This window comes from Dama dama, chromosome 21 (genome assembly GCF_033118175.1).
Source record: "Dama dama isolate Ldn47 chromosome 21, ASM3311817v1, whole genome shotgun sequence".
In the NCBI taxonomy this organism is placed as follows: domain Eukaryota; kingdom Metazoa; phylum Chordata; class Mammalia; order Artiodactyla; family Cervidae; genus Dama; species Dama dama.
Window position 1 is genome coordinate 54,738,323 of NC_083701.1, and position 19,158 is coordinate 54,757,480.

Below are 19,158 nucleotides of genomic sequence, written 5' to 3' on the forward strand. Positions count from 1 at the left end.
TGGGTTGGAAAGATACCCTGGAGTAGGAAATGGCAACCCACTCCAGTATTCTTGCCTGGGAAATCCCATGGACCGAGGAGCCTGGTGGTCTGCAGTCCATGGGGTCGCAAGAGTCGCACAGGACTCAGGGACTAAACAACAACTTCAAGACATCTATTGGTCTTGAAGAAATTTCGCCTGACGCTCCACCCAGGCCCACAGTAGCCGGGAGGGAGGGAGGAACTAGGGAGGGAGGATCACACGCATGCGCTATTGTTCTCTGAGCGCTCGCGTTTGAACCCCGCCCCTTTCTTTGACTGGTTTAGCCACTGCACTTGCGCAGTTCGGGACTGTTTGTTCCTTTGTCGGCGCTATCAATAAAGTTTTAGCGAGCGCACACTTTCCTTTTCCTTGGCAAGATGGCGGAGTACGACTTGACCACTCGCATCGCGCACTTTTTAGATCGGCATTTAGTCTTTCCGTTGCTTGAGTTTCTCTCCGTAAAAGAGGTAAGGGGTTTTCTGAGCGCGCGGAAGACGTGGGAGTGCGTGAGATGCGAGGTAAGGCCAAAAAGCAGTGGCGGGAGCCTTAGGCCTGACACGTGTGAGGCGGCCGCGAGTCTGGTCTTGAGACGGGCTGTAAGGACCTGCTAGTAGTTTAGCGTCAACCCTGTTGATTAGCTACGCGGAATTCTGCCGTGAGCTGGGTTAAGGTGACAACACGAAACTCGGGCGAAAGGGAGTGATCCCTGCTTCACTTCTTGAGGTGCCGGTGCCTTAGGGACTTCCGCGTCATTCCTCTCGGAAGTTGACGATTGGCTGGCTCTGCTGTGGTAATGCTTGACTAGCTGGCGTCTAAAAGCAAAAAATTTAATTTTTTTTTTTTTTTCCCGGGCACTGTAGGAAAGGTGGCTTTGGCTCTGTACTTTTCCTTGCCGGTTGGTTTGGAATGATTTTCTTACGCTTATATATCTAGTCCCTTGGTTTCCGTAAAGTTATGAGTCTTTTGCGAGGAGTTTAGTGTTTCTGTAGATAGCCACTTCCTAAAAGCGTCGTATGTTTTGTTCGATGGGAAGGGGGACCCCAAAAATAATAAACGAGCAATTTTTATTTTGAAAGTTGGTTTTCCACGTATAGATGTACGGTCTTCGAGTCATGGAATTGGTCGCTAATGTTCATTTAGCTATTCAAGATACCTTGAAAAAGTATTTGGTTCTGGACCTCATTTAAAAACATGTCTCAGCCCTAAAAGTTTGGAAATCTTAGTTACATATTCGTTTATTGGGAAATTGGTGCATTTTAGTAATTACATTAAAGCGATACTGCTGTGAGGAAAGAATTAGAATATTGACCAGAAAAAATAGACGCGTTCTGTTTCCAGAAGCAGTTTAAAACTCGAGTCAACTTAGGGCACACTAGATTTGGGAAGTAGATTTTGTGTGTCCGAACAGCAAAAAAATTAAAAAGCCCTACAAATAAACATTAAATTGTTATGATAAGTTTTCAGATTTTCCCATGGTGCTTTGGACAGGTATAAGCCTCAAATTCGTATGAACCTTTTCTAAAAACCTACAGACAACTTTATAGTTGTTGAAATTAGAGAACAGCCAAGTTTATTTTTAATAACTGCTCAAGAATGTCTTGCCATATAAAACTTTGTTCTGTCTTGATTTTTCTTTTATAGGATGTACTTAATCTATATTATAGAGCTTGAATAAAACAGTTTAGTTTGCCTTCTGTTTCTTTTTTGGATAATTGAGGAAAATTCACCAAAGATCAAGGAATAGAAAAATATTTTCTCTGCTTCTAAACTAGCCAGACTTCTTGTTTAATGTACTTTACACTTTGGTTTTTCAAGGCAGACAGATGAAAGGGAGGAATACATAAGTGTAAATAAGTTTTTCATTGGGCAAGACCAAAACTGAACAGAGCTGAGAATCGGTGGGAAATAACAGCTCAAAACATGTTTTCTTGGAGAGAATATTGGTAAGATGGCTGTAATACTTCGAGAGGCAAAAGATGCTGGAATATTTATCTATCGGCCGTTAAGTATAGGATTACCATGGAATTATGAGAAATCCAAGATAAAATCTCATCACTAGAAAACTTACCCTTTGGTGGAGAAAGGTCTGTAATTATAAGTCCAAGAGTAATAAATGTCAAAGAAGTACTAGCGGAGTGTTATCAAAATTGAAGAGGTACTATTCTGTGACCAAAAAGGATTTTGAGGAGGGGAATCTGAGTTTTGTAGGCTAGATGGTTAGGATAGATACTCAGTGATGATGAGGGTATTAATTAAATATATTTATAATATGTTGGAGAATATAAGCTCCATGAGAGCAGAATTTGTGTTTTCTCCCTTGTGTTCTCAGCAGAGTCTGGTATAAAGGCTTTTCATGATTATTTAACAAATGTGTGAATACTTATTTGAAGCTTGGTGTTCTTTATTCTCAAGTGAAGTAGAAGGCCAGGTCATTTTTAAGAGCCTGGGGAATGAACTAAGACCTGGACTTGGATCCTGTCTGTCAGCACTCTGGTGCACTTGGGAGCTGTCTTCCCATCTTGACTAAACCTTTTCTCGTGCATCAAGTGTTGATAGTACCACCACGCTCATGGGGTAAGTTAGAAAAATTCATGAACTAGTCCGTGTAAAGAATTTAGCCTTCTAGTACAGAGTAGCTACTCCGAAGTGTTTTCGTATAGGAGGAGGCTAGGCCGTCCTGTATGAGAGCGGAGTGAGGCATTCAGTTGGGGTTTTGAGGAGTGAGGTCAAGCATGGAAATGGTGACTGAAGAAACTGACCAAAGACAAGTGCAAGGGTTGGTGAGTGTGAAGAGCCCAACTTTGACTGGAAATCTTACATTTATAAGTGGTCATTCTTGGAATGAGAGAAACAGTAGAAGGTTATTTGAGTAGCGTAGACAATGTGTGGTAGATAAATCTCAAGATTGATGAAAAAGGATTGCTGATTTGAGAAAAGCAGAGATGTGATTGAATAACATTATTGCCTAGTTCTGAAATATTTTATAGTTAACCTTAGCCAGAACATAGAAAAGAGATAAATTTTTCCAGTGCTAGCGATTGATATTGAATTCTATTTGGTTGGAGAAAATGAATGGAATAAATGACAACTACTACAGAGAAGAGCTTTAAGATAGCCAAAACCTGGTGGGCTGCAGTCAGTCCATGGGGCCAAAAAGAGTCAGACACGACTGAGCACACATTAAAGAGAAGAGCTTGGAAATACAAACTAACGTAGAAAGTGACAGCCAAAATGTAAAAATTAGAACAGAGGGTGTGTTGAGGGTGATCAAGCAATTCAGAGACAGTGGTAGAAGAGGTGATGAATTTAAGTTAGAAATGTTAGAGATGAGGTACTGGATGAAAATTGTTATAATTTTCAGGATAAAGAAGCTTTAAGGCTTGAGTTTTTGAAGAATCATCAGTGTAGATGTTGGATTTCTAGAGGATGCAAAAGGTAGATAGACTGAATTGGCCGACTGTAGCATGTGAACCAAATACATCCCTCTCTGCCTGTTTTGTATGGTCTGAGCTAAAAAAAAATTAACAGATGAGCATTTGCAACTGTTCTCAACTATAGAACACTAACTGTACACCAGTTAAGTGAAATTCTTCCTGTTTAGAAAGAATTCCATTCTCATTAGTAGAACTGTGTTGCAAAAAATTTTTATTCTGTGTTATATTTTTTAATTTCAAAAAGAAAATTGTAACTTTTCTTTCTTATGGTACTTATATATAATATTCTTGATTTTTGCATTTTGACTCACAAAATCTAAAATGTTTACTGTTTTTACAGAATAAGTGTGCCTGTAAGATAAAATTTAGAGAGAATGATATAAGCGGGTGTAGATTTAAGAAAGGGGCCATTGAGGTCTGACGCAGAGCAACAATACTTTGGATCTACAGTTGGGAGAAATATTACAAATTAAAGGCTATTGATGAAGTGATGAGGACAGGTGACATGCCAGGAAAAGGATGTATTCACCTAAGGTTAGAGTTTCCATAGGGCAAACTGAAAGGAAACTTTGTTGTTGTTTTTGTTTTTTTTTTTTTTTTAAGTAAACTTTTTACCAAGTATAATGTACGTACAGAATAGTGAGCAAATAAAATGCTTTTTTTCCTCCCAAGGAAGCACACTTGTGTGTGACCACCATCCAGATCAAAAAATGTTGCAAACATCCTAAAAATCTTTCTTCTGACCATTCTTAGTCATTACTCACTTTTCCCAAAGGTAAGCACTAGTTTGATTAGTTTGGCCATTAAAAATTTTAGATAAATGGAATTAAGCATTCACCAGCACCTACTACTTTGTATGACTTCTTTCAACATTGTGAGATGTATCTAAGTTGTTAGGGTGGCAGTAGTTCATTCATTTTCAATCTGGGATGTTAATCCAGTGTATGCGTATACTGCTGTTTATTCATTCTAATGTCGATAGACTTGGCTGTTACAAGTAACGTTGCTGGGAACAGTGTTGGTAATGTCCTTTGAATGTATACATCCATTTATTTTGGGTACCTAGGAGTAGAATTGCTAGGTTAAAGAATATTTTAACTTTAGAAGGTAAAAACAGTTTTCCAAAGATGTTGTAGTTCTGACAGCAGAGTAATTGTTCAGTTTCTCTAATCTATACTAACACTGATAATGTCAGTTTTTTTAGATTTTAGTGTGGTTTTAATTTATATTTCCTTTTAATGAGGAATTAATGAGGTTGAGGACCTTTTTTGGTGTTTATTGGCCATTTGGGTATACTATTGTGGAGTGCCTAGTAAAATCTTAAAGCCATTTTCAATTGGATTGTCTTTCTTAATATTTTGTGGGTGTTCTTCATATAGTTTGGAAGGTTCAGATTTGCTCTCACGGCTATACTATTTGACCACCTTTATCTTTTCTTTTCTTGGGTAGTAAAATGTTGTAGAAATTATCTGCATTTTTCTTTGCATGGCAAAACTAGATTTAGTACAAAAATCTTTTGCTGAAATGTTATCATCTTGACTTCTTGATTAAAAATTGTTTTTGAATTACATTACTGTCTCTCTCCCTGAATGTCGTTGTGTAAAATCCTTACATGTTGCTCAGTACACATCATGTTTATGTGAGTTTGCTTATGTATCTATTTGGTCCCAGAACTGCAGGCTAAATTAATGTTTATTGAACTTATTGCCAAAGTGAAAACCTGTTATGCCAAGATTGACAGAATAGGTGCTAGTTTTGTTTCAGGGGTGTGGATGGAAAGCATTATGAAGGATTTTAACTATTTGGAGAAAAAGTGTGTGTAATATAAAGGAGAGACCGCCTCAAGGAGAAATGGGTAGGCATCTTGTGGATGTGAGAGTGACTAAGAAGGTAAAACATTTAAGAGTTGATTCCAATTACCTGATAGTGGAAGGTGTCAGCTGTCCCATGTGCTCCTCAGTGGGGTTGCTATGCTTGGTTGTCTGTTTACCCATAGCCTTGTTCTTTCTAAGCTAAGAGATGACTTGTAGGGACACATAAAAGATCAGAAGTTGCTGAGAATGGTTTTGCTTTATTTTAAAGTTGTTAGATAAACAAAATATTTTGCCTCTGTAAGTTAATTGCTTCCCTTTCTGGTAGGAGCATGAATTAATAGTATATGATATTTTGATAAAATATTATAGTTTAGGATATGTTTCCAGGTACACTAATCTTACTATTATCTACTTTTTTTGAGGGAACTTCAATTTATTCATTAGAAAGTAATTTTTTTTTTTTTTTTGCAGATATATAATGAAAAGGAGTTGTTACAAGGGAAATTGGATCTTCTTAGTGATACCAACATGGTAGACTTTGCTATGGATGTGTACAAAAACCTTTATTCTGATGATATTCCTCATGGTAAGTTTTGTCATTACATCTGAAGTTTGACATGTGAGCTGAGGGCATGTGTATTAAACATTTTGTGATTTATAAAAGAACTTTAGCCAGAAGTTTTAATAATTATTTGAATGACTTAAAAGTTGAGTGAAAGGTAATAAATATAAAAGCTACAGGTCTTCAAAAAGTATTTTCTTACCGTAAAAGGTGTGAATCTACTTTAAAATACGATCATAAATGCTTTCAGTTCATAGTATGCATCATCAAAGTTGTACTTACTAATCAGATTGTTTCCTTAGAATTATCTGGGAATGTTGCAGGTTTTTTGGCTTGCTGATTTTTTCAGTTAGCATCTTGTGTGCCTTAAAGATTTCCTTTTTGTCTTGAAGCATCTGAGAATAGCCATGGTTCTCAAAAGCTTGGTCCCCAGAACCAGCATCTTCAGCTCACCTCGGAGAGCTTGTTAGAGATGCGAATTCTTGTGCACAGATTTACTTAGCCAGAGAAAGTTGGCCAAACACCAGCACTCAAATTAGGGAACTACTATACTGTGGTATAGTGTTTTCTAAATCCCTGTTTTCTGTAGTAACAAGTATGTAAAGTCGCTCAGTCGTGTCCGACTCTTTGCGACCCCATGGACGGTAGCCTACCAGGCTCCTCTGTCCATGGGGTTTTCCAGGCAAGAGTACTGGAGTGGGTTGCCATTTCCTTCTCCAGTAGATATTCTTTAAAAACAAAACAAAAAAAAAACCACTGCAAGTAATATTAAAAGATTCTAAGAACTCTTTAGTAGAGAAATAACAATTTGCTCTATTTAAATTGATGTTTCTCAACATTTGATCACAGATTCTCTCTGTGTGTTAGAAACACTCTTCTAGTATATACTTTGTAATATATAACGTAGACATTATTACCTTAAACATAATCACTGTTTTGGCTTCTACTAAAATTTCCTGCAAGAACCATAGCTCTTTAAATTTTAATTTGTGGTGAGAAAGTAAACAATATTTCTCTGAAACTTTAAAACATGCTAACAGGATAGGTTACATGCAAGTTTTCTCTGACTTCATAATGCAGTAAAAAGAAACTATAGAATTGTTTGTGAGAGATGGCTGAACTAGATTTATAGTGAAGAAAGAAGTTACTGACTGGATTTAAATTCCATTCAATCTAGTTGAAAACCTGTAGTAATAATGTATGTAAACCCTTTGGGGCCTTTTTCAGAAACTGGGATAATCTCCTGAGAGAATGCAATGACAACGAATATAAAAACACCGAGAATGAAGTCTCTGAAATGTAGAGTTAGGTAATTGTTTCCTCAAGAGCTTCTTTCAGACTGTATCTGTATATTCCTTAGTTTTCTTTGAGAGTAAGAAGAGGATTCCCTCTGACTTTGTGATGCTAGAAAGAAACAAATTGGATCTGGGGGAGTTACTAAGTTGATGGTTCCTGGCATATGAATGTGTTGGGGAGAAATAAATGTGTGCACAATTTAGATAGATTGAAAAATGTCCAATTCATCCTCATAGTTAGCGGTATAATTTAACATTGTAGTACTCCTTTGCATTTTTAATAGCTTTGAGAGAAAAAAGAACAACTGTTGTTGCACAGCTGAAACAGCTTCAAGCAGAAACTGAACCAATTGTGAAGATGTTTGAAGATCCAGAAACTACAAGGCAAATGCAGTCAACCAGGTAGCTTCTTTCTTTTTTAAAAAATTATTTTATTGAAGTTGCATTGATTTATGATGTTGTGTTAATTTCTGCTGTACAGCAGAGCGATTCGATTATGCATATATGTATATTTTGTGTTCTCCAGCATGGTTTTTTCACAGGATATTGAAAATAGTTTCTTGTCCTGTACAGTAGGTCCCATTATGTATATAATAGCTTCCATCTACTAATCCTCCCTTCTCCCTCTACACGCCCCCCACACCTACAAGTCTGTTCTTTGTGTCTGTGAGTTTATTTCTGTTTTGTAGTTCATTTGTGTCATATTTTAGATTCCACATCCAAGTGATGTCATGATATTTGTCTTTCTGTTTTCGGCTTAGTATGATTTAGGTACAATCATGTTGTTACAAATGGTGTTATTTCATTCATTTTATGGCTGAGTAGTATTCCGTTGATTATATATACATCTTTATCCATTAATCTGTCATTGGACATTTATGTTGTTTTCATATCTTGGCTACTGTGAATAGCACTGTTATGAACATAGGGGTTCATGTATCTTTTTGAACTACAGTTTTGTTTATATATGTGCTCAGGAGTGGGATTGCTGGATCATATGGTAGCTCTGTTTTTAGTTTTTTGAGATGCCTCCATACCGTTTTCCACAGTGGCTGCACCAATTTGCATTCCCACCAGCAGTGTAGGAGGGTTTCCATTTGTCCACACCCTCACCAGCATTTATTGTTAGCCTTTTAATAATGGCCATTCTCACTGGTGTGAGATGGTACCTCATTGCAGTTTTGATTTGCATTTCTCTGATAATTAGCAGTGTTGGGCACATTTTCATATGCCTGTTGGCCATCTGTATGACTTCTTTGGAGAAGTATCTATTTAGACCTTCATCCCTTTTTCAATTGGGTTGCTTGCTTTGTTGTTGAGTTATATGAGCTGTCATATTTTTTTGCTTGTTTTTGCCACATTTTGTGGCATGTGGGATCTTAATTCCCCAACCAGAGTTCAAACCTGTTCCTCCTTCAGTAGCAGTGAGAAATCCTGAGCACTGGACCACCAGGGAATTCCCTTATGAGCTGTTTGTATTTTGGGAAATTAAGCCATTGTTGGTCACATCATTTGTAAATATTTTTTCCAGTCAGTGGATTGTCTTTTCATTTCGCTTATGGTTTCTTTTGCTGTACAAAAGCTTATAAATTTGACTAGGTCCTCTTTGCTTATTTCTGTTTTTATTTCTGTTGCCTTCAGGTAACCTCTCCTTAATTTGAATTCTAAAATTCTCTTTTCTGGATTAATGCAAACATTAAATCATGCTTTATCTAGTAACTCAGTCTAAAAGTTCATGGTCTAAAAGATCACTTTGTCTCTTTACTTTCATTTATCCTTATTGTGTAGGGACCAAGAAGTCCTTAATTATAACTGATAATACTAAATGTTTTTAGAACTTCTTGACCAGTTAATCCAAATCTCACTATACTGAGCAGCTCCACCCCTCTTCCCAGGGACTTCTGGAAATGTCTGGAGACATTTTCGGTTGTCACAACTGGAGAGGTGCTGCTGGCATCTAGAGAGAGGCTAGGAATGCTGCTGTACATCCTACAGTGCATCAAACATTATCCTCCTTTCCCCCTAAAAGAATCACCCAACCCAAAATGTCAGTAGTTCTGAGGTTGAGAAGCTCTGTGCCTACGGAGGACCTGTTCGGGAATCCTGAGCTCTCTTTATCACTTTGCATCTCATTACCCAGCCCAGGGAGGGTGGTGGAGAGCTGATAGGTTATTTTTTATTCGTGACTTCCTCTTAGCTAGAAGTAGGCTTATTGTTTGGTTTCCAAAGAAAGCATGTTACCTTCCTCTGACTTTACTAAGTGAAGACCTTTGTGTCATTAAAAATGTTTAAAGTCTTCTACTAAAATTGAATATTGCCATCATGGAAAATGTTTTCTATCACTATATTCACTTGAGGAGTTGTTCAGGATTTTACCATGTTGCACTTTGAGTTCTTATGATACATCATTGAACAAAATTTTTAGAGTGATTGACTCTATTTGTGATTTGAGAAAGTGTTACCAGATATTTCTTTTTAGAAAAGCAGCAAGTAATATATGATTACTGTACCATACTATAATGTACCATATTATACTGCATATATATACCCACAAAGATAGTTGTGTCTTACAAAGCTATTATCTATGTTTTGATATATTTGTATATAGCTTTCTCTGTATGTCTGTTTATTTGTATACACTTAGAATTAAGTCCCAAGTAAGTGCCCACAAAGGGACAGCTGAAATAATCTAGATGTTAGGGTACAAAGAAAATTTAAGATTTAAATTCTAAGCTTAGTCTAGTCACTTAATAACTGGGAAGTAATTGGATTAGGGTATGAATAAGATAATATAGATTTGTTCACCAAATATCCAAAAGAGAGAACTCTTTGTGTCTTAATAAACAATAAATTGGAAATAAAGAATGGAATTGTGGGTTAAAATCATAATCTAAGTTTATAACCTTTTCATTTTCACATTAATAACCTCTCCCCGCCAATTCCCCATTTTAAAATGTCATTGAACATATAGTACTGTACTTCTCATACTTGCCCAGAAATACCCAGTTAGCTAGAGGACAATGATTATATACTTTATAATATAAAGGGTGTAACACAAAGTTCTTCACTGTGATCTACAGCAAGTGTTAAGTGAGGTTATTTTTTTAATCTTTCTATGTTAAAATTTTGTAAATGTTTCTATTATTATAATATGCTCATATCCCCTCCCCATTAAACCTTCAAGTAAAATTATGCTCCCAAAGACATGCAGCAATATTCATCCTTGCAGTAAACATAAGGGAATGGTTTCATTGTTGGAAATGCGCAGAAGGTAGGCACCTCTGCCACCTGTCATTTGTCCCTTGGTGTTTTTGTCACCAGTTTGTGTTTTTCCAGGCTGCCAGCATCTCAAGTTATGCTAATTTTAGAAAAGTTAAATTGGGTTTTTTGACACTTTGGTATGAATTTTAAATTGATAGAATGAGAAATCCCATGGACGGAGGAGCCTGGTAGGCTGCAGTTCATGGGGTTGCTGAGAGTTGGACACGACTGAGCCACTTCACTTTGACTTTTCACTTTCACGCATTGGAGAAGGAAATGGCAACCCACTCCAGTATTCTTGCCTGGAGAATCCCAGGGACGGGGAGCCTGGTGGGCTGCCGTCTATGGGGTCGCATAGGGTTGGACACGACTAAAGTGACTTAGCGGCAGCAGCAGAATGTGTAGCATAGATAGCATGTAAGTTAAGCATGATTTATTAGTTTTATAAATTTGCCAAATCAGTGTCCTTATGAAAAATGCTAACATTGTGGAGGGGGCAAAATTAATACATAGCATTAATTCGTGCTTGTTTGTATTGTACATTTATTTCCTTCTCTGTTCTAATATATTATCAATTAGAAATGTGTCCTCAAGAGAGCAAATAGCTTTCATTTTCAGTAGGTTAGCTAAATAGATCTCACTGATGTCACTATAAGAATTGTCAGAGTGTTCTGGTTTTATTACCTGAAAAACTGAGATCATGTGGTGAATCAGATCATACGGTTTTCAATTAGGGCTTAAGAAATCTCAAAGTGAAATTTTAAACTTTAGTTTTCCTTGAGTTCCTATTCGTTATGTTCAAAACATGTAATGTTCTGTTTATTTCTGGAAGTCTTATTTTTAGTGTTAAATATTAAAGTAATTATATGGCTTTATGTGAGGAATAAGATAGAAGCTGAATATGCTTGTTTTCTGTGGCCTGTGAAATACAGTAATTTTTAAATTTTTTTATTAAGGGATGGTCGGATGCTGTTTGACTACCTGGCAGACAAGCATGGTGTAAGTGGTCTTTTAAAAAACTGTTTAAAAAAAAGAAAACTGTTGTCATGTTGTAATAAAGGTAATTAAAGAACAGTGCTGAATAGTTAGATTCATGGCTTGAAAAGGATGTAATTTCCCGATTAAGTGTTAGACATACGACCAGGTATGTTTTTGAAGCTTTAGTTTTTAAAAATTAATCTTGATTGGAAAATAATATGCTTGTGATTACCTTTAGATAACATGTTAGCTTTTTGTATTTCTGATGGATTAATGAGTAGGTAAAACAGAACTACATTTGAATTAAAATGCCTTGAGGAATAGCATTAAGTAACACTTTGACTGCCTTGTGAAATGTAGGAGCCCTTGACATTATCAAGACCTTTATAAATCCTCAGGTAAAGGAATGTTACAGGCTTGCCTACTCATCTTCCAGTCTCCTTCCCTTGCATTAACTCAAAGTGTGTGTGTAATCATTTGCATATAATTATTTGGCTTGCGTTCAAGTTTTATCTTTTATTTAACATGTAATTACTCTAACAGCAGGCATGTTGACCACTGTGCTTGATTACTTTTTCTAGTTTCTATGTAAAATGTTTTGATATATTTGTTAATGTTCTAGTTTGGAGCCTTTCTCTTAGATTTCTTCTCTTTCACTTGGTTTGCATCATAAACTCTGGGGGCGAGTTTTTGCAGAGAACTGAAACTTACTGTACACATTATTTATATAGAATCAGAAAATCTTAACAGGGATGCATATGCTAGGTAGTTGTCTAAGCTCCTTTACCAGCTAAGGGAGTCACACATCAGACCTTCGGCTGTAATTCAAGTTTGTATCACAACAATGAATTACAATTCATAACTCAAGGCCAGAACTGTGAATGTGAAATTCAATAATTCCTAATATATATTTTAAGGGTCATGTGGTTTTCTGATATTGGGCTGGGTGGAGGAGGGATCAATTTTTGAAAGAATTGCTATCTGGGGACATTTGAAAGAGTAAATGGTTTGAATCTTAAAACTCAAATTAAGAAGCGTAACCTAAGCTTTTTTCTTTTTTTAGTTCAGGCAGGAATATTTAGATACACTCTACAGGTATGCAAAATTCCAGTATGAATGTGGAAATTACTCTGGAGCAGCAGAATATCTTTACTTCTTTAGAGTGTTGGTAAGTAATCTTTTCTTTTCCTTTTCCCTCTCTTTTGTAGGTTGCCTTGGTTCTTCAAAATGGGTCTATAGTTTTGGGTCTGTCCATTCAGTTTTCAGCCATCATTGGCCAAAGAAAAACTTTGAACAAAAGCCAGAGACAAACAGGAAACCTTATGTCAGGGCCTCAAAATTTGGAGGTAGATTTAACTTGTCCTTGAATTCCAAAAGTAGGAACCACTAATTTGTCATTTTATATATAGCTGTAGATTTTAACCTTAGTAGAGTTCTATCATGTAATAGATTTGTTATAATAATACTGCCCGGCACAGTGAGTGGCACATTGTGGGTGGCATATTACATAATTTTTAGTGAATAAATCTATTATTGCTAATTTTATTTTATTATTTTTTTCTATTATTGCTAATTTTAGTTCAGTGTTTTATGCTGCACGTATTCCTTGAACTTGTTCTAAACAGCTGTGGGATTCTAATGATATTTTTAAAAGATTTTATGCCTTAATAGTAACTTTTTCTACTTACTTCCGCCCCTCAGGTATTAGACCATAAAGTTCAGATTTTTTCCCCCATTTTGTAGGGAGTAGATGAGTTTAAATGGTATTGCTAGATAATAGCAGTTCTGTCTTATTTGACAAGTTCTAGTTTCATTGCTTTTGTCAGGTAAAGAGAGCTGTGTGAAGCTAAAGGAAAAATCAGGCTTCACACTGACAGATTTCTTTCTCATTCTACCTTTTGTTTAGGTAATTATATTAATAAATGCCTTCTAAAATTTCCAAAATTCTCGTTTTAACTAGCCTCTCATTTGAGAAATTATAATTTGTTACTTTGGTTTAGTAAGAAACTGCTTACATCTTTGATAACTCTAGTTAATCCTAGAAGTTGGGAAATGAACTCTTAAGACAGGGACTTTTTGTTTTCCAACCTTGGAACAGTCCCTTCTTTCTGTCTCTGTTTTCTGGTACCTTTTTCTTTTAGCCCCACATGTCACAAAGAAAAGATTCAATGGCTGCTATCTTTGGTTGTTTTCTAGGAAATTAAATTTTGCTTTTTTTTGCAAGGGAAAGAAGAGTTTGGTGTTAAGTCAAATACATCTTTAAAAAATTACTAAGACAACTTTGTTTTTTTAAAAGTACCATCCTTTCAAAGAAATAGATTTCACTTTATTTCTAAGTTTGATTTGAAAAAAAATTTTTTTTTTCCTTTTACTCCCATTTGTAAACGAATTCTTAATTTGCATTCATTTAGCTGTGGTTAGCTTGCAAGTGCATTGAAGGTAATGGATGATGCTAAATTTGTAGTGGCTTATCAGAAAATTCCATCAGTTTTGCTTTTAATATTATGAAGGATTTAAGAGAGCAAAAGTTGATTACTTTGGAAATGTAAACAGCTTAGAAGAGGATTGTAAAATCAGAAGCCTGATATGATTACAGGTACATGAAAAGAGTTGGTTATTCATATCATTTGTTAATGCTGGGAGTGAATTTTGAGAATGAAGATTTAGTGTCGTGTTAGAGTTCTAGCACAGTAAATTTATTGTTGCTGGTCAGTGAGTGAATGTGCCATTTTGCTAAGACATGGAAACTTAAGGTAACTGCTGGAAATCCAGATATTGAAACTCTTCTAGCATATCCACCCTTGAAAGCAGGTTGGTATGAAGAGCCAACTGTAATGACATGGACTTGAGCCAGAGTAGTATGCATGAACCTTTTGGGAATTAACAAACGTGCTGCACTGTTACAAAAAGCTTTTTATCCTAACATATATTACATATTTTAGTTTTAATAGTATTATTATGTTTATGTAGTGTGGTTTAGTCTGAAACTTTCTGCATGTGATTCATGTATGGGGCCTCCCTGGTGGCTCAGATAGATGGTGTATGCTTAAAAAGTTTTCAGAGTTTTCATATTTACTTTTGTAAAATATGAAGATCTCGGTTGGTTTCCTATCTTTAAAAAATTCTGGATTGATCTTAAGCTTTTGCATCTCCTGGCATACCTTATGATAGAATTCAGATGACATTCCAGTGGTTGAATACCATGGTCTGGATACAAAATTAACGTTTTATGTTAAGAATCAAAATACAGTGATTGGACAGTACTCAGAAATTAGGTGCAATTCACCCTAAAGTTTTTGCCCCATCTTGTGCCACAGAAAAATTGAGTTACGTGGAGTTGATTACTTCATGTTGGCATATTGATAAAGGCTAATAACCAAGCTAAGTTTTAAGCTGGTTTATTTTAGTTTTTCTTTTGATATAGATAGACACCATTATAAAATTATGTATTTGTTTGAGATCTTCTTAATAGCAAAGATAAAAATCCTGTATTAGATTTGGGATAAATAATGTCAGTGTTTTTGCTTATTGGCTATTTAATTTTATTTTTTTGCAAAGGACCTGTTTTCATTTCTAAATTCTTTCCTAGTGGTTGATTATTCTTTTAAATCTATGGTTAGGGAAACATAAGCTATGAAAGAACCATTGTAACTATGATCTGAGATTAGAATTTGACTCTCTGAGTGACCTATTGTAGGTTAGTGTTGTATAAATTAAAGCTGTATGACCCTAGAATCTACTTTTATTTTTAAAAGATTTGGTAGCTTTTAGAAAATACCAGCTAGTACTTAAATGCACCCTCTTTGACTGTGAAACTTCTTTGAATAATACTATAAGAAATTTATTAGTTTAAATTGAAATGGTGGAACAAATTTGGTAGGAATTTTGGAAATTTTTTTGTTTTGGAAGTTATTAGCACAGTGTTTTAATTATTTTGTTAGAATTTGCCCTCACTGTGGTCTTTGGTCTGGCTTCAATATATAACCCCTCCCCTCATCCAATAGCTATTTGAAATAAAAGTAATTTTAAGATTCTGGGACTGTTGTGATTTTAAGATGCTGTGATCATATTTGTGTATGTGATTCACTCAGATTTTAAAATTTGCTATTCTTAAGTACTTGTCATTCAATTTAAATGTACTTTTCCTTGACTCAAGAAAGTTTGAGTACTGATGATTTGGTGGATTTTAAAATCTTTTCGTTTCTTTTTTTTAGTGTATTTATTTGTTTATTTTGAGTTTTATAATCTTGATTGAAGATCTGGATCTGATGGTGTTCTGCTTGATAATGTCACTGTAAAAGATGTGTATTTCATACATTGTTCATCCCATTTTAACGTCTAAAATTGGGATGTGTCCTAAATTGACCTAAAATAATACACCTTAAAATTGATGACATCTTAAATTTCAGTGAAATATTAGTACTTAGATTTCTTTGTAAGGATCAAACATCTTATCTTTTGTAATTTGAACAATAGTTTTATAGATATTTGTGTCAAGTTTTTAATTTCAGTAAGGTTTAACATGCACATACCTGTGCAGCTACCACCAAATCAAGATAAAGAATATTTTACCCCAGAAAGCCCCCTTGTTTCCATTTGCAATCATACCTCATCTCTTGTTCATCTACTGATTGGTTTCCATCCATATTAGAGTAGCCTTCTAGAATTTCATATTAAGAGGAATATTTATAAGCTTGTGCCTGGCATATTTTGACTAGCAAGTTTTTGAGATGTGTTTGTGTTATTGTATGTATCAGAAGTTTGATTCTTTATATTCTAGGAAAATATACTAGTTTTTCTGTTCATTCTTTCATTAATAAACATTTGGATTAGTTCTGGGTTTTGTTTGTTTCAAATAAAGATATGAATACTCATACACAAGTTTTTTGTGGACATAAATTGTAACAATAATAAGAACCAGTGGTTTCATTATGTTTCCAATTTTAATTTGCAAATTTAGTCTCTGCTATTTGTCTGTTCTAAGAATTTGCCTGTTCTAAGAGTTTGTTATATATTTTTCAGTATATTTGAATTAGTTATTGCCATCAAAGGAAAAATCTCAGTATAGGCCAAGTCTGAATTAGGTGTGGTTTTAATCCTCATAGTTAAGGCAACCTATAGTACTGTGTATCGTCATTTCTATTCTCATCATCATTTTGGTAATGACTCACATTTTCTGAGTTTTTATTATGTGTCAGATGATGATGTAATAATCTTTACATGTATTATGTCCTCTAACTCATAGAACAATTGAGGTGGGTTCTGATTGCATCTTCATTCTATAGATGAGGAAGCTAAAGCACAGATGGTTCAGCTGTTTATAGTGGTATAGCCAAAATTATTGGTGGTTGGATTTCCAGTCCTGCCCATGTGATTTTATTTAACTTGTAATTATGATATGTACTAATAGTACTTTATAATTAATACCACCATATAAATGCTTCAATGAAAAAGGTATTCTGCCTCCAGTACACTCACTTGCTTCTGCTGCTCTAGAACAGTTCAGAGTCATTGTATAATCCACTTTTCTCTGCCTTGCTTTTTGAGAGTCCGGCTTTACTTGTTTTTGTTGTTCAGTCAGTTCAGTTCAGTTGCTCAGTCGTGTCCGACTCTTTGCGACCCCATGAATCGCAGCATGCCAGGCTTCCCTGTCCATCACCAACTCCCGGAGTTTACTCAAACTCATGCCCATCGAGTCAGTGATGCCATCCAGCCATCTCATCCTCTGTCGGCCCCTTCTCCTCCTGCCCCCGATCCCTCCCAGCATCAGGGTCTTTTCCAGTGAGTCAGCTCCTTGCATGAGGTGGCCAAGGTATTGGAGTTTCAGCTTCAGCATCAGTCCTTCCAATGAACACCCAGGACTGATCTTCAGGATGGACTGGTTGGATCTGCTTGCAGTCCAAGGGACTCTCAAGAGTCTTCTCCAGCACCACAGTTCAAAAGCATCAGTTTTTCGGCGCTCAGCTTTCTTCACAGTCCAACTCTCACATCCATACAGGACCACTGGAGAAACCGTAGCCTTGACCAGACGGACCTTTGTTGGCAAGCCTAGTCCTTATAGGTGTTTGGGTTTATGATACTCTTCCGCGAATGGCAAGAGGAGATGGCATGGCCCTCATTTCTCTTTTTTTGTAGGTTAAAATTGCAATGTGAAATTTATAGCTTTTATGAATAGAGGTATAATTTTCAACAAGTGAATGCTCTCCATGCATCATATCTGCCCTCTTTTTTAATGAGGATTAAAAATTTTTATTTACCTTTCACAGTTTTAGGATTGCATAAGAAAATGAACTTTTGTTGCTCACTGCATATTCCTTTAATAATTACTGATGTTATTAGCCAATATACCTTCTTTTCTATGACTTTTCCCATTTGTAACATAATTTGGAAAATTTTTGTTCTGAAAATTTTTTTTTAATTGTAAATGAGATCCATAAGTCTTTATTTCCACATCTTTTACTCCAGGAATTTTTAGCAACAAATTGCTTCTGAATCTTAACACTCAGCAAAGATTTACGCCTCTAAAATTTGATTAATTGTGTATGTGCTGTGCTGTGTACTTAGTCACTCAGTTGTGTCCAGGTCTTTGCAACTCCATGGACTGTAGCCCACCAGACTCCTCTGTTCACTGGGATTCTCCAAGCAAAAATACTGGAGTGGGTTGCCATGCCCGTCTCCATGGAATCTTCCCAGCCCAGAGATCGAACCCAGGTCTCCTGCATTGCAGGCAGATTCTTTACCATCGGAGCCACGAGGGGAACTCTGTTTAAATTATCTGAAATGGATTATGCTAAAACACTGGTGCTGTATCCTAGTTTTAAGTTACTCTTTATTTTCTGATCTAGACTGAATATCAAAGACCTGAGTATTTTTAGTAAATTAAGTTAAATGAAAGCTGTTTGAGTCAGTTTAACCAGTGTGATCCAAATAAAGGGCTTATATATCTGCAGTTTTGGGAAGAGGGCTTTAGATTTTTTAGTAGGCTGGATGGATATGTAGGGTATAAAATACACATTATCTAGTCCTCCAGAGTATTCAGAATCTAATTAATTATATGGCTTCAACAGGTTCCAGCAACAGATAGAAATGCTTTGAGTTCACTCTGGGGAAAACTGGCCTCTGAAATCTTAATGCAGAATTGGGATGCAGCCATGGAAGACCTGACACGGCTAAAAGAGACCATAGATAATAATGTAAGTTACACCTTTTTAAGGTGATTCTCTGAAATTTCTATTTATCCTTCATACTTCTTGATAGGAAAAGCACTGTATACTTTTAAAAGGAAGGAAGAATGGGAGGGAGGAAGACTAAACTAAAATGTTGACCTGACTTAAAAATCACAGTGGGTTAGTGGGTTGATTAATTTTACTGAATCTCCTTGAAGAAAGTTGTCCAACATCTTTTGGCTCTTAGAGAAAATAACTCAGCTTTCATTTTTGTTAGAGCTATAATGCCTCTTTTACCTGTTTCAGTGGAAATGATATTATACTCTTAGTGCTACCCTTTATTGAAATTCGTATGCAGAAGACATGTTTCATCTCCTTTTAGTGTTTAATAAAACCCCTTTTTATGGAATATTTAATTTAGCACTTGCATTTAAAAATATTTTCTGAAATGAGTGTAACTTAGAGGCTCTGTAAAATTGGCTTAGTGGACATTGTTGAATTTGTCTCTGAGAACAGGGAAATTTTGAATGTCAAGGGTCATGTAGAGAGCAGAGTAGTCTAGGGGATTGGACTTAACCATTTTAACTAAAATTCCAATATCAGCAATGTTTATTCCCTTTCCTCTTT

General features: G+C 35.7%; 1 protein-coding gene across 1 annotated transcript in view; it reads left to right on the forward strand.

The window, feature by feature from the left end:
• The first annotated feature begins 339 nt into the window (after positions 1-339).
• EIF3E (eukaryotic translation initiation factor 3 subunit E) overlaps positions 340-19,158 on the forward strand; it is a 48,829-nt gene continuing 30,010 nt past the window's right edge. The window contains exons 1-6 of the mRNA XM_061123601.1: positions 340-488; positions 5,741-5,855; positions 7,411-7,528; positions 11,344-11,386; positions 12,429-12,533; positions 18,433-18,558. Coding sequence (XP_060979584.1) covers positions 399-488; positions 5,741-5,855; positions 7,411-7,528; positions 11,344-11,386; positions 12,429-12,533; positions 18,433-18,558 — 597 coding nt within the window. The 5' untranslated portion in view covers positions 340-398. The remainder of the gene's footprint in view (positions 489-5,740; positions 5,856-7,410; positions 7,529-11,343; positions 11,387-12,428; positions 12,534-18,432; positions 18,559-19,158) is intronic.